General features: G+C 39.8%; 1 protein-coding gene across 1 annotated transcript in view; it reads right to left on the bottom strand.

Moving 5' to 3' along the window:
• Positions 1-1,756: 1,756 nt before the first annotated feature.
• The window catches only part of prkcz (protein kinase C, zeta), a 377,802-nt gene continuing 365,081 nt past the window's right edge, over positions 1,757-14,477 (bottom strand). The window contains exon 18 of the mRNA XM_067970242.1: positions 1,757-7,676. Within this exon, the coding sequence (XP_067826343.1) occupies positions 7,589-7,676 (88 nt within the window). The 3' untranslated portion in view covers positions 1,757-7,588. The remainder of the gene's footprint in view (positions 7,677-14,477) is intronic.

Raw genomic sequence — 14,477 nt, forward strand, 5'->3', positions numbered from 1 at the left:
AGATCAAGGAAAACCATTTGTCCAACCAGTGACTTCCATCCCCTCCAATCCCGCGCCTGGACACTGCTTTTGCTGAAGTTATCAGCACAACATTTCCATGGTCACCAGATACTGGGCCTTTAACACTCTGGTTCCTGCATCATTATGCTGTTTCTGAGGTGCCCCAGCATAAAATCATGGATTGTGTGCCCCCTCATTTATGTAGAAGACAACTGTGGAATTGTTAGTCTGAAGTAGAACTGAAAGGTTCTATCGGTGGCTAGAAACATTAAAAGTACTAACCATACTGTTCAGAGTGCCAACACGTCGATCGAAGAGGGGTGTTGGGGGTCAAGTACCTTGGCCACATCTTTCATAATACCCTAAGTTAGGCTGAAGCCAAAATGCTATTGCAGTACATAAATCCTGTTGTCAGTCTGGAGGTCCCTGAATCAGTGTTTCAACAGGGGAAACACTACAGAGCCATCTTTATATGGGCTTCTATAAAACACTTGTCTTGAAGGTTATAATTGTGAATCTTCCAAGCTTACTAGCAGGAGAGGTGTACACCATCTTTAAGACAAATCTTACTCTGGTAATTGGACAAGCATTCTAAAAGGATGTATAGGATTTGAGAACGGGTGGGGAATTGGGATTAGAGTAGGTAGGTCCAGTTGAAAAGATAGTACTGCATAGCTTTCTGTGTTGCAATTTCTATGATCTAGTCTCGAGCACTATTGGGAATGAATGTGGCTTACTACAAAATGGCTGTAGCATTGGACTCCAAGCTATGTATGACGGATGGGCTGTTGCTTTCTATAGCTTGCTCTGAGGGACAAATCTGGAACGGTCTTCAATGCTCATTGGTTCTGCTTGTAATTTGAGAGCTTTCTGTATAATTTGTCCCTAGCCAAAAGATTCTTGCTATTGAATGGGTTTTTGGGTCACTGCCTTCTTGTCAGCTTCTTTTCTTATAGCTAGATACTCAATCAGACATTTTGAGAAAGTTGTTGAGTCTCTGGAGCCTGTTTTTTCTTGTTCTGTCTTGAAAACCCTTGGCAAATTTCCCAGCCACAAAACTGTGGCTCAACAGGAAACACCAGAGACACTCAAAACAAGCATTGCTTGTGAGCTGTCTGAGTAGAAGTTGGCATGTTATTGTCCTGAATTTTAAAATGGGGCCAATATTTTGTACTTGGATTGGGACTTTATTAAATTTAAGCACAGGGCCTGGATGGACTGAATGGTGTTTCCTCATTCTTATCCTCTTCAGTGTTGAATCAGGAATTTTGTACAATAGTAGAAGTGAAGAGAGAGTAATTTGAAACTTTACAATTCTATATTTGGAATTAAAACAGAAAATGCTGAATTAATACAACAGGTCAATTCATATCTGAAAAAGGCAGAATATCAGAGTAAATTTTGCACAGCTCTGCTCTCAGCAGGAGCATGGGTCATGGTCTCAACACTCTAGGGCCAGTTCTGTGATCCGTCCAACAAGGCTGCACACTGTGGGCAGAGCCTGGCAAAATGTACCTTATGTTAGGTTAAAAAAAACCTTCATCAGAATCTTTTCAGATGCTGATAGACTGGTTTAATTTCAACATTTTCTGCTTTAATGTCAGATTCCTTCCATTTGCAGTTCTTTTTAATCAATTTGATATTTGAATACAGTTATGTATTTATCTGGAGTTGAATGAATAACCATAATTTTCAACTTTTGTAAAAAAAAATATTTTTCTACAAAATGGAACATAACCAACTCCTTGCTCATCTCAACTGTCCATGGGTATGATTTCATTTATTTATTATCGCTCTTAAGAATTTATTTGAAGAATTCACATAATGTTGTAGAAAACATCTTCAAAAGGACTGCTCCCCTCAGAAAGGCTGAGCCAAATCCAACTCCCCTGCTAGTCCTTCCTGGAGTTGCAATACCTGACGTGAATATCAAAATAGTGAGGAGTCAAGAACTTGGTTTGTACTGTACACTGAAAGCATCACATTAAATATTGAATTAATTTTGTTATACTTTGTGAAATGTTTAATTCAGATGTGCAAGGATAGCCCTGAATCTTATAGATTAGTTCAACCAATTCCTGCACAATAAAAATTAGCCTTGAGTGGCACAGAAGCCATCAGAATGTTTTTTTTGAAATTAGCATTTTTTTATGAGAATAGGCAAGAACAGTACAATTCACACCCATAAATCAACTGCTGTCATATACAAAATAACTACAATGAACATTTCACTATTTTACAATCATTAAATTAGCTCTAATTTCTCATTAAGGACTAATCAAAGTTAGACCACTGTACACTTGCACCAGAACCTTATTAAATTTTAACAGGTCAGACCAAACTGATTTATTTTCCCCAGGCAGTCTCCCACTGCAATTTTCCACACAAAATGTTCTGTACACATGATGCAGATTGAGAATTTGCTGAAATTAAGTGCATACAGCCAGTAAAGCTAAGACCTTGGTAGCAGTTGGGGGTAGACGAGGCTGCATATTTATTATCTCTCTTGCAAACCCTTCCCCTTTTCTTCCCACCCCTCTCCTAAATAATTTGCATACAATTACTCATTGTGGTGAATGATCAGTAGCAAAATGGAAGCTCACAGATTTTAGTGGCAGATGGAACAGCTTAAGAACAGCAAATACTGGTGAAATAGTTCAGATGAGCATTTAAAGAGAAACATAAATAAAAGCAGGCACATGGGGGCAATGATGCATATGGTTGGGTGGGGGGAGGACAATATCCAATGATCAAATGATGGGTGATTAAGAAAAAAAGTTTTAAAAGTAACCAAGCATATTGAACATATGCAAACCAGTCAAATCTCATTTATACAAACTTCCAAGGGATCGATTAAAGAGGGAGTTAAATAAAATATTAAATGATGCAGGGAAATGGATATAAAGTAGATAGCTTTGGTGTGGAGGTAGCAGAGGTACAGGCACGATGGGCCAAAATGACCACCTGTATTTAGATTTCTATATTTTTTAAAAATTGGGAGTGGAGTTCACGTGAGGTTTGAATTCCTCTACTAGATCATGGCATAGGTTCTATTATAGCTGTTTAGAATTGGATTTCACATCAAATATTTTGTTATATAATCACTGGTCACTGGATTTTTTTTGTTGGAGTCTTTTTGTTCCACCCTTCTCTCCCATGAATGATTGGATCCCAGGATGGGTGAAATGGAGGCAATGTTTACATTGGTGCACTTTTAAGGATTTTTGTTTTAGTTTACACAGGGATTAAGAATAAATGATGACAACTGTCCCATTGCCACTCAAAGACACGACGTGAACCCAGTGACACACTCCTGATTTTACAGCAGTGCTACTGTACCACCATTTCTCTGAACAGAGAGGTAACAAAAGATGTATTTTAGATTTTCGGTGCAGTAACTTGAACAGTTGTGATTTTCCTCAGCTGGATACAAAGGAAGTACACAGTAATATATATCAATGATTTAGACTTAAATGTAGGGGGCATGATTAAGAAGTTTGCAGATGATACAAAAATTGACCGTGTGGTTGATAGTGAGGAGGAAAGCTGTAGACTGCAGGAAGATATCAATGGATTGGTCAGGTGGGTAGAAAAGTGACAAATGGAATTCAATCCAGAGAAGTGTGAGGTAATGCATTTGGGGATGACAAACAAGGCAATACACAATAAATGGGAGGATACTGAGAAGTGTAGAGGGACCTGGAGTGCATTTCCACAGATCCCTGAAGGTAGCAGGACAGGTAGATAAGGTGGTTAAGAAGACATACAGGATACTTTCCTTTATTAGCCTAGGCATAGAATATAAGAGCAGGGAGGTTATGCTAGAACTGTATAAAACACTAGTTAGACCACAGCTAGAGTACTGCGTACAGTTCTGGTCACCGTATTACAGGAAAAATGTGATTGCACTAGAGACGGTACAGAGGAGATTTACAAGGATGTTGCCAGGACTGGAGAATTTTAGCTATGAGGAAAGATTGGTTAGGCTGGGGTTGTTTTCTTTGGAACAAGGGAGGCCGAGGGGAGATTTAATTGAGGTGTATAAAATTATGAGGGGCCTAGATAGAGTGGTTGGAAGGGCCTATTTCCTTTAGCAGAGGTCAATAACCAGGGAGCATAGATTTAAATTAATTGATAGAAAGGTTAGAGGGGAGTTAAAGAGAATTTTTTTTCATCCAGAGGGTGGTGGGGGTCTGGAACTCACTGCCTGAAAGAGTGGTAGAGGCAGAAACCATCGCATTTTAGTAGTACTTGGATATGAACTTGAAGTGCCACAACCTACAAGATAATGGACCAAAAGCTGGAAAGTGGGATTCGGCTGGCTAGCTCTTTTTCGGCCGGCACCAACATGATGGGCTGAATGGTCGCCTTCTGTGCTGTAAATTTCTATGATATCTACAGGCAAGTGAATTGCATATGGAGGAAGAAAATTAGTGTGTAAACAACTGGTTCACAAATCTGACAGAATTCATGGGAGTCCTGGCTGCAATTTTAATATATATCAGTTTCTCAATGAAGGGTCCTACCTGAAATATTAATCTGCCTCTCTTTCAAATGCCGACGGCTTGTTGTGCATTTCCAGCATTTTCTGTTTCTTAAGAAAAATGTCTTGAAATAGAATTTGGAGTCCAAGGAGCCATGGCTCTGTGCTTCTGTTATTGTTTATATTTATATAGCTATTAATAAGAGAATTAAGGATAAATGCAACACTATTCCCAGTATTTGCTCTGATCGAACACTGATTACAATCATCTTTTTTTCGGTATTGCCTTTGGAGATCATACATCCATTTAGCCTGACCATGGAAACATTATATTAGCACACATTTAGATCACATCCTTCATAATTTTCAAATTTAAAAAATGGAATACTTAAAATATAAAATTTTCCCCCCTCAGCATATAATCAGTCTTAACGACGCACGCACACTTACATAGCAAAAATGGAGAGGAATGAACTTGCAAATGGCGGTGTATTTGGCAACAGAAAGAGACCACTGCTTTACACTTCAATCTGTGTATAGACCCCAAAAATTGGCAGCCGGCTTATCATTAGGTATTGTCATAGTCCAGATGGTTAAAATCTGATTGGCTAAGACCTGTGCAGTACCAGCCATTGTATATAATGCCATGGATCATCTGATTTAAATAAAAGGGAGTGGGTGACAGTGTGTGCATTAATCCCATCACCTGCTATAATCCTAGATTTAGGTTTGAGCGAACTGTGCTCGAGCTGGCATAAAGCCAAGGATTCTGTCCGTGCTGATAGATTATTTTTTTTGATTAAACAGCATTGCACAATTGTGAAGAAAAACAGAAATACACAGCAGGTCCAGAAAAGAGAAGAGGCCTACATTTTGGGTACAGACCCTTTGTCCTTTCTCATAAAACATTACTGTGGCTTTTCTCTTTTCAGATGCTGACAGACCTGCTGTGTATTTCTAGCATTTTATGTTCTTGTTGTAGAATTTTCCAGCGTATTCCTTTTATTCCAGTTATTCCTTTAATTGTGCAATATTTTATGAATGGAATGTAAACAATTCAATAAGAATTTGAGTGAAATGGAAGAAAGCAAAAGTATCCGTGATTAACAGACAAAATACAACATTATGAGAGTATTTTAGAAGCACTGTTCTGGGAGCCTTCTTACACCAGGACTCAGGGGTTAAAGGGTTAAATAGTCTATAACCAATTCAAGGCAGCAGGCTTCAACCCACAATAAAAAAAAGCAGACTTTAAATTCATCATTTCCACATAGGTTTGTAACTCAATGTGTAGTAATTATTTAGACAGTTTCCTAGTTAGTACAGAGTGCTCAAACTAACCAGCTATTTACCAATTACTACAATGAGCATTTATTTTGTCATTCTTCAGGCTGGGGCAGAGGAATAAAGAACCATAGTCCTTAAAATATTTTTTTGCCCACATACACATACGATTCTGAGACCGCCACCCTCCCCCCTCCTTTTAGAAAGCAGCAGATTGCACCATTTCAAATATAAATTATGAATAAGGTATGTACATTTTTGTGGCAATTCCACTTCCAACAGTCCTGATACTTTGTTCTTTCCTACATCCCTGCAGATTGTTATCCTGGATTCTGGTTTTAACTAATCTTTAATAGAGTACGAATCTGACCCGGTGAGAGAACTTATTTAGGCACTTGACTGTCTCAAAACGAATCTTTGGAATCCACATAAGGAGTACCCTAATTTCTGGATTAGAAGCTGTGTGTCAAAAAAAAAGAAAGCTGTATATAAATGTGGCGAATGTAGATTTTGAAGGGGAACTTAAAAAAAAACTGACGTTGGAAGAAATACACTTTGTCATTTTTATGGCTTCTGGACAAGATGCTCGCTTACAAAAATGAAATCTCTCCTTTGCTGGTTTGTTAGTAGCTAGAAATCGAGAAATTAGGGGTTCAGATTAACCTTCCAAGTGCCTGTCAAGTGGCATTAGTTGCAACATTAATTTAAGGGTTAAAAGATGGTCTACACTACTTAAAGCTTTTAAAATGCAGTATAAAGCAGAGTAACCATTTCTAACATACACAATCCCCCTTTGTCAAGTTCAATATATTTTTCTGGGGAGAAGGAAGAATGCCACTACATTCTGCATTTCTTTGCAAGCCACAAATTCCACTCTCAATCACAGAACTAAACGAAGAATAGTTCCAACAAGTGACTTTTGGCTAGTCTAACAAGTAACTAAAAACATACTGGAGTATAGTTTTAGTTGCAATCTACAGTGCAGTTTAAAAAAAACTGGATGAATAATCATGAACAGATAACTCACATCTAGCTGTATCACACTATATTCAATAAGATAAAAACACTGATTTTTTTTTTCTTCTTTCAAGTCCAGCTGTTCCATGGCATTATATAATATAGCAGCAATTAACGAGAAGCTATGATTCATTGGCTAATAAAGTATTTCTGGATTAGATCTCTACTACACAACATTACACCCAGATTAATCCAAGTGTACGTTATTGACCAATAAAGCACAGATTTCTTGTTTATTATTGCTTATGTATAGGTTAGAGCCAGTGGTTTGTAAATCACATTAGCCAGTTGTCGAAAGGCAATCACAGGTTAAGGTGTAGTTACCCATACTACTGTTCTCAAATAATATTGTACAGTACATTCTTTCTCTCAAGGTTAAACCTCTGTATATCTACTTATAAAGAGAGAGAAAAGTGCAGCGTCTCCAAGTTCCTTCATAGAAGCCATCATATAATTCCTTGTTTTGAGGGAACGAAAGGAGTATTCCTTCATGGAAGCAGGCACGGATCAGGCAGTCTTCCCTTTACTAACAAAATGCCAGTTGAATCAATGTCCAGTAAATAAGAAGAAACTGTGGCTGTTTGTGGAAGACTACCACTGAAATAACCTTCATTTATGTTGCTCAGCAGCAGTCGCCATGGTTTGCAGTACTCTTGGAAAACTTGCACCGGATCCACAACCTTGCATGCAGGTAGGTTAGGAAAAAGTCACCAACTCGAGAGAGTCAAAGTTGAGTCCGAAGCTCACTGAAGCTGACCTTTGACAAACGAGGCAAAACAGTCCCACCTTTCAAATGCCGCTTGTTCATACGCTTTCCTCTGATGACATCAGCAAGGGGTTAATATATTCAAATCCCTCAAATTCCGATTGGTCAATTCTTTTTATTACATCTCTGCAGGGGTGAAAAAAAAGACATTGAAGCAATGTTTAAACACAATGGTGGGTTCAGGATAATCTCTGAACAAATGTAGGTTGAAGTTCAGCACGGTCTGTGCCCCACTGAAACCATTCCTTGCAGTCTGTTTTAGGGGAAAAAAGTTCACTTCCTGGACAATTCGCAGTACCACCATTCAAATTGGTCTGTCACCTTACAGGCAACTGATTAGCAATTAAGCAGAAGGATTATGTTTTTCTCTTGCACATTCAAATTGGTTTATGCTTAATATTGGACAAAGAATTAATTCTTCTCTCCCTACCCACCCAATTTTTTCTCTTGATGGCTCCAAATTTTACTCAGTCACCCTCTGGAATCTCACTTAAGTGCCCACTTTTCATTTGTGAGCATGGACAATCTGTCATTTAGCCATGCAAGGCATCACAGTTGAGCCCAATTCTATCTATAGGTGCACTTTCCAACAGGAGTCATTGGATAGTGATAAGAGATAGATTGATATTTTTCCTGTCTTTACCCCATGGGCACCGAGGGCAATTGTAGCACCGACTTCAACCCTGGCTGACAATCAACTATCTCAGCACAAACCGCGGACTGAGCTTGGGATTTTCTGGTCTGAATGGATCATAAATCTATTCCAGTAAAGTCTGAATGAAGATGTATTTGTTCAAGATTTTCTCCCCAGCCCAAGTACAAACATCAAAAGAAGACGACAGATAAGGAAGATCACTCGCCCCATATTAGTTCACCAATCCAGAAGCACTCTATAGTCCCCCAATGAAGCAGCCAATTGTATCTTAAATGTATCCAGGGTTTTTGCCTCGACCACTCTACCCAGGAGCTCATTCCAAGTAATGATCACTCTCTGCGTGAAGAAAAACTCCCCGATATCAGTCTTAAAGTTACTAGTTTCAACCTGTGTCCCCTTGTCCTCGTCTTACAATTTAATTTAAAGTAATATTCCACATTTACCTTTCACGTACTATTTATCACATATATTCTTTATCATCTCTCAGATCCTTCTTTATAGGCTGATGAACTCATGTTTCTCCAGTCTTACGCTATAAAGCAGACCCCGGACATTCGGGATCAGCTTGGGACTGCACTGCTTTCAGCGCTTGAATGTTTACCTTGTGTTTCAGTGACCAGAACTCGACACAGTACTCAAGATGCAGTCTGGCCACAAAGCACTGTGCAGTTTGAACACCACATCCTCTGGCTTGTATTCTACTGTTTCAGCTATGTAGTTTAACACTATTTGCTTTGTTGATTGCTGCTGTGCATTGGTTGAACATGTTGAGAACTGAGTCTACTTAAGACTCCTTGGTCTCTTTCCACATCATCCATCGCCATTTCAACACCATTCATGGATTACGGTGTTGCTTATTTTTTCATCCTACAAGCTTTGCACTTGTCTGTATTACATTTCATCTGCCATTGATCTGTACATATACCAATTTTGTCCAATTCACTTTCTAATTTCTGAGCTGCTTCCTCCAATTCCACTGCCTCTCCCAATTTGGTATCTGTCAAATTTGCCGACTTCGCGATCCCAACACAAAACCCTGGTACATCCTATTCTACCTCCCTCCATGTTACTTTCTACCCATCAGCCAGTTTCTTATCTATTCCCAGGGCTTACCCTGAATCCCCACAACTTGTGAGTTTGACTGATAACCTTTTTATGTGGGACTGTCAAATGTCTTTTGGAATTCTAGATACTCTATGTCGTAAGGTTTTCCACAGTCCCACTTGGGATGTTACTTCCTCAAAGAAATCAAGAAGGCGGTTAGGTATGATGGCTATTGTTCACTGAGCTATTATACAAATACAGCTCAGATTTACTCCTAATAATCAATTCCATTAATTTAGACGGAATGGAGGTGAGACTAATGAGTCTGCAGTGTCTGTTTTGTCCCCTTTTTGAATCTGGGCACAACAATGGCCTGTTTCCAACCTACTGGTAACATTTCTCCCCCCCCCCCCCCCCCCCCACCTTTTTAGGTAGAAATGGGATTCTAACTCAGGACTTAACTAAGAGTCTGATGTGCTAATGCTACTATAATTCTTATGCCATACAGATCGGGATTTGAACGTGGATTCCCTTGGTGAGAGTTATAACACTCAAACGTCATATTATCACATAGGCCTTACCACCCCCAATCCTCCAAAGTTAAAAAAGTCCCTTTTAGTTTTGTAGGAAAATTTCAAAAGGCAAAACCAAAAATAAAACTGTTTGTTCCAAGAATACTAAAAAAAAGGGGTTTGTGCTGTTCTTGTTTGAGCGCTTAATGTATTTGTACCAAATTCCTCTCGGTGCTATTTTAACTCAGGAATTAACTAACAAATTAGTGCCTTCAGAGCGCGCACAGGGGGATCTGGAGCACATTAAGCATTTGTACAAGAATAGTGCTGATTGTAATTTGTACTCAACATGTTTTGATTGTTCTGTGCATTTCTCTAGGTTTGTTGAGTATCAGATATGTACACAGTTTATTTTTAGGTGAGCGCGTTGCAGAAAAGCCACAAAGTACATTTGGTCCCCAGCGAACGCCAATGTCATTGAGACCTGGAACATCTAATGCAGCTTTCTTTGTTGAAGTTCTATTATGATTTTCTTGTAAAGCCATCCATGAGATACTCATGAGTGCATCCTCTTGTTGGAGGAGCTATGTAGGTTCAGTTATAAAAGAATATAATACAATGCTTCAAGGTTCATTTAATTTCTTTCAAATCTGAACCACTTTCTAAACTAAAAACATTTAAAATTTGACTTATGAAGAAATTGCACAGCTTCTGAAGAAAATATGTACTTTCTATTCAGAAGCCTAGGTGAAGGGTCAAGGCCCATTGTACATCACACCAAAGCTGAAAGCCTAGATAAATTAAGTAGTGGTTAGGTGACACCAAGTTTGGGTTTAAAAAATGTTGAATGTAGGATGAATGTGGGGTAACAGGAATGTAAGGAGTAGTATAGATTGCAGATCTGGGAAAGAATGAGTTGGAGTAGGCGATCGTGCAAAGAGTCTGATTTCAACACAGTGAGGATGTAGGACATCTTAAAGGATAATAGTTGGAAGTGAGTCACCCATAAGATACCGGTTTATTTGCAACTATTTTCCAATTTCTCATCATTGCACGGTGTTGCATACAACAGAAACAGATTGTATGATGTTGTGAAATCTCAATATAGACAATAGTGATGTGGGACCTGGAGATATTTGGTACCATACAGCTTCAACCGCTGAGTTGCAGACTGGGTAAGTCACATATTTATGGCAGGAAAAGAAACTATATTTAAGCAGCACAAGCTACATTGGGAGGAATTGGTTTTCACTCGTCTGAAATCTCAGATACTTCTGGCAGTCTTAGAAATGGTGTGTTGTCTCATACACATGGCATACAGCTCACCGCCATCCTCCTCATGATATCTAATCCAGCTTTTATGGCATGTGTACTGTGAAACACTAAGTACACACATCACCAGCTGGTTCATCGGATTCAAAAACTGATTGCTAGAGTTCTGCATATATGTTGAGTAGAGGTGGTGGTGGTGGTGGTGGGGGTTGGGGGTTAGAGATGGAGAACAGAGCATATATAAAATTTAAGACCTTAGCTTATATTTGATGTACTTTGTGGTGAAAACAGAGTTGTGCAATCTTTCTTGCATTGGTTATCACACCAATCATTTAAAGTATACCCTCCCCATTTTTCTTCCCTCTCCCCCAGCATAACACTGAAACCAATGATAACATTGGCACTCATTTAGTTTGGAATTGGGAAGACTGGTGTCACACTAATCCAGTTCCCTTATGCCATAGATAGAATTATAGATCTGCAAAAAGCTGGGCCCATGATTCTACTGCTGGGATGTGGGAGCCTGATTTAGTGTGAACTCAGGGAACGGGTTCATGGACATTGGTCTCCTGGAATCTGAACTAAATGAGAATTACTGTAAAAGCGGCTTAAAATAACTGTATTCCTTGCGGGTAGTTGCCTTCTTTATGTGTCAGTAATAAATATATTTTACTCAAGGAGATACAGTAATTAGGATGCATCATATTGACAATTTTTGAGATTACCAAACTGAAGTGGTTTATATTTTGATGAGGGTTTACTCCAAACTTGGCAAACCCTATGGTGACCATTAATACAGAACAGTCAGAGAACTACAGTAATATTTTTGCAATACTAGAGGATATTGAACAGACGACTGCACTATGTTTTTTATTTCCATAAGTAATGTGAACCGTGTAACTTGTTCCTTGTGAGTTGGGGTTGGACTCAGAGGTGGAAACAAAAACTTAACATGAGGACATCCCTTCAATAACTCTGCTGTAAAATATTTAACTTGGAAAGGAGCTCCCTTGACCCTCACTGAGCAGAGTTACTACTTTTCTATCTCATTGACTCGTTGCATAGGTAGTAAAAACAGGTACATTTATTAGTAAATGCAGTTATGTGGTACTGGAAGAGGATACATCATCATCAGGGTTAAGAGCAAAAAAAAACTGGGAATTTCACAGTAAACAGACCCTGATCAGGTCACTGATTAGTTGTGATGATACTAGTGTAGAAATTACAGTTGTTTCTATAGTGTCCAGAACATATGAATGTTATAACAATTAAACTATTTTAAGAGTAGTCATTTTCTCCCAATGTTTCTCTTCTCCCCTCCTTTCCTGTTTGCTCATCAGCTGAATGGTTCCACATGCGCTCTCCAGTACCTCGTCCAAGTAGCCTTGACAGCAACCCTAGGGAGTGAGGTGGAAATCACAGCCAAACCTGTCCTTTCTTATAACGTTCACACTTCAGCTGGGTCCACTGCATTCAGGAGCACCATAGCCAATTTTCCTCTTCCTATTCAAAGGACATTGAGGCTAAATCACAATACCCCAGCTAATATCACCTAGCACAGCACAAGGCAGAGATGGTACCTGGGACCTTGCTGGTGTTTATGGGTTCAACTATTCACTCCCTGAACCAGTGTAGGAGCCAGTATCAGCCCCCCTCCCCTTTTTGTTCCTACAATTGTGTCTTCTGAAGGCACCGACACCTGCAGTGGTAAGGTGCCATGGGTGCTGGGCACCCTCTGTTATATCAGCCAAATCACTATTCTTCGTGTTTAGATGAATGTCGGCAGGCTATTCAATCGTAGAAGAGACATAACAGTTGAGCCTGATCCTGTTATCACCTCACATCACACATGCACTTTGCCGCAGAGGTCACTTGTGACATTCAGGAATGTGTACTCTGGATGATTTGTCTCCTCCCTAGCCCAGGGTACTGAAACCAATTGTAGAAAACCCTACTGCAACCTCAGCTTATTGAATTAATCAAAGACAGGAGATCAAAACTGGGACGTACTGCTTTAAAGGGCTCAGTATCACACTGGACGATGCACTTACTACAAAATCATGGTGTGAGCTCTTATAAAAATGAAACTTGCCAAAAAAGTTTGGGGAAACAAAAGTCTGCCAGGGCTCCTGTTCCTGGGCATTATCCAGAAACCCTTTGTTTAAAGTGTGCGTATGGGGATGTTGGGTGAGGATAGGATCAGGCTTGGCTGTGATTCCCTCCATATTCGAATCGCCTGCTGACTCTCATTGTCAAGGGTCATAACTAATGACCACTTGGGCAGAGTACTGGTGGACATTGGGGCCTGTAGTTCTGCTGCCTTCATAGGAGAAAACTAATGAGAAAAAAACAGCATCGATGGTCCAATGCATGGTTTTACTTTCAAAATCTGTGGAGCACTGGAGTGGCAGGATATGGGCTTGCACCCATAATTTCCCCAGATGCTGAGTTTCTCATCTTAGTTGTGCCACAGGGGGGAGGCAGTGAGTGAACACTCAGCACTTCACTGCTTGGAGGGAGACTCAGCAAGAAATTCACACTGGAGTGCTCTTGTACACTTCCTAGTGATTGGATCAAGAGCACGGTAGCACAGCTCTGGAGGCAGTCTGCTTTCCCACACTCCTAGCCAGCATAGTGCGGGGAGACATCGAAAGCAGGGGAAGCAGTAAAAATAGCTTGAAAATGGTTGGGGGTGGAGGAAGGCAAGTGCAATTAAAGTTTTAAATTACAGATCTCTACAAGTTCAAACTATTAGCCCAAACTATTAACCTTTTCATTAATCAGTTCTGGTCATGCAGAGGCTCTAGGAACTGCACGAAATTCTGCTTGAAGTTATTTTTTGTTCATGAATTAACAATCTCTCTCTTCCCCCCACCCGTTTTGTTGTTATTATTCATTAATTACAACCTCCAAAGCCACTTTCTTGTTCACATCATCACATAAGATCTCTATAATTTAGCAGGCTCTGACAAATTTTTAATTTTCATTCTCCTAAATATCCCCTTGCCTGTCCCAAATCCCTCCATTGCCATTCCACCACCACTGGAAAAAACTACTTCCAAATCTCTCTCAAACACTCTTATAATTCCAACCTTCCCCCTCCTCTAGTCTGCTACATGCGATGACATCAATACCTTTGTCAATGATCTCTGCAACTGTCTCGCCTCCATCTTGGATGCGGTCAACTCTCATGAAATGCTTTCACTCTCGCTACTCCCTAGTACAATGGACACCGTGGCAACCTCAAGTCCAGGTGCTGTAAACTCGAATGCACTTGGTGATCAACCAGTCTGGCTCTCCACTGCTAGATCTGGCTGGTCTACCTCAATCTATATCATCGCTCCCTCTCCTTGGCTAAAAGAGCATACTAATCCAAGATCATCCCAGAAAGCAGAAACAACTCCGAACTTCTCTTCACCACAAACCGCCTCCTGAGATCTCCCT

Source organism: Heptranchias perlo, chromosome 32, assembly GCF_035084215.1.
Source record: "Heptranchias perlo isolate sHepPer1 chromosome 32, sHepPer1.hap1, whole genome shotgun sequence".
Classification (NCBI taxonomy): domain Eukaryota; kingdom Metazoa; phylum Chordata; class Chondrichthyes; order Hexanchiformes; family Hexanchidae; genus Heptranchias; species Heptranchias perlo.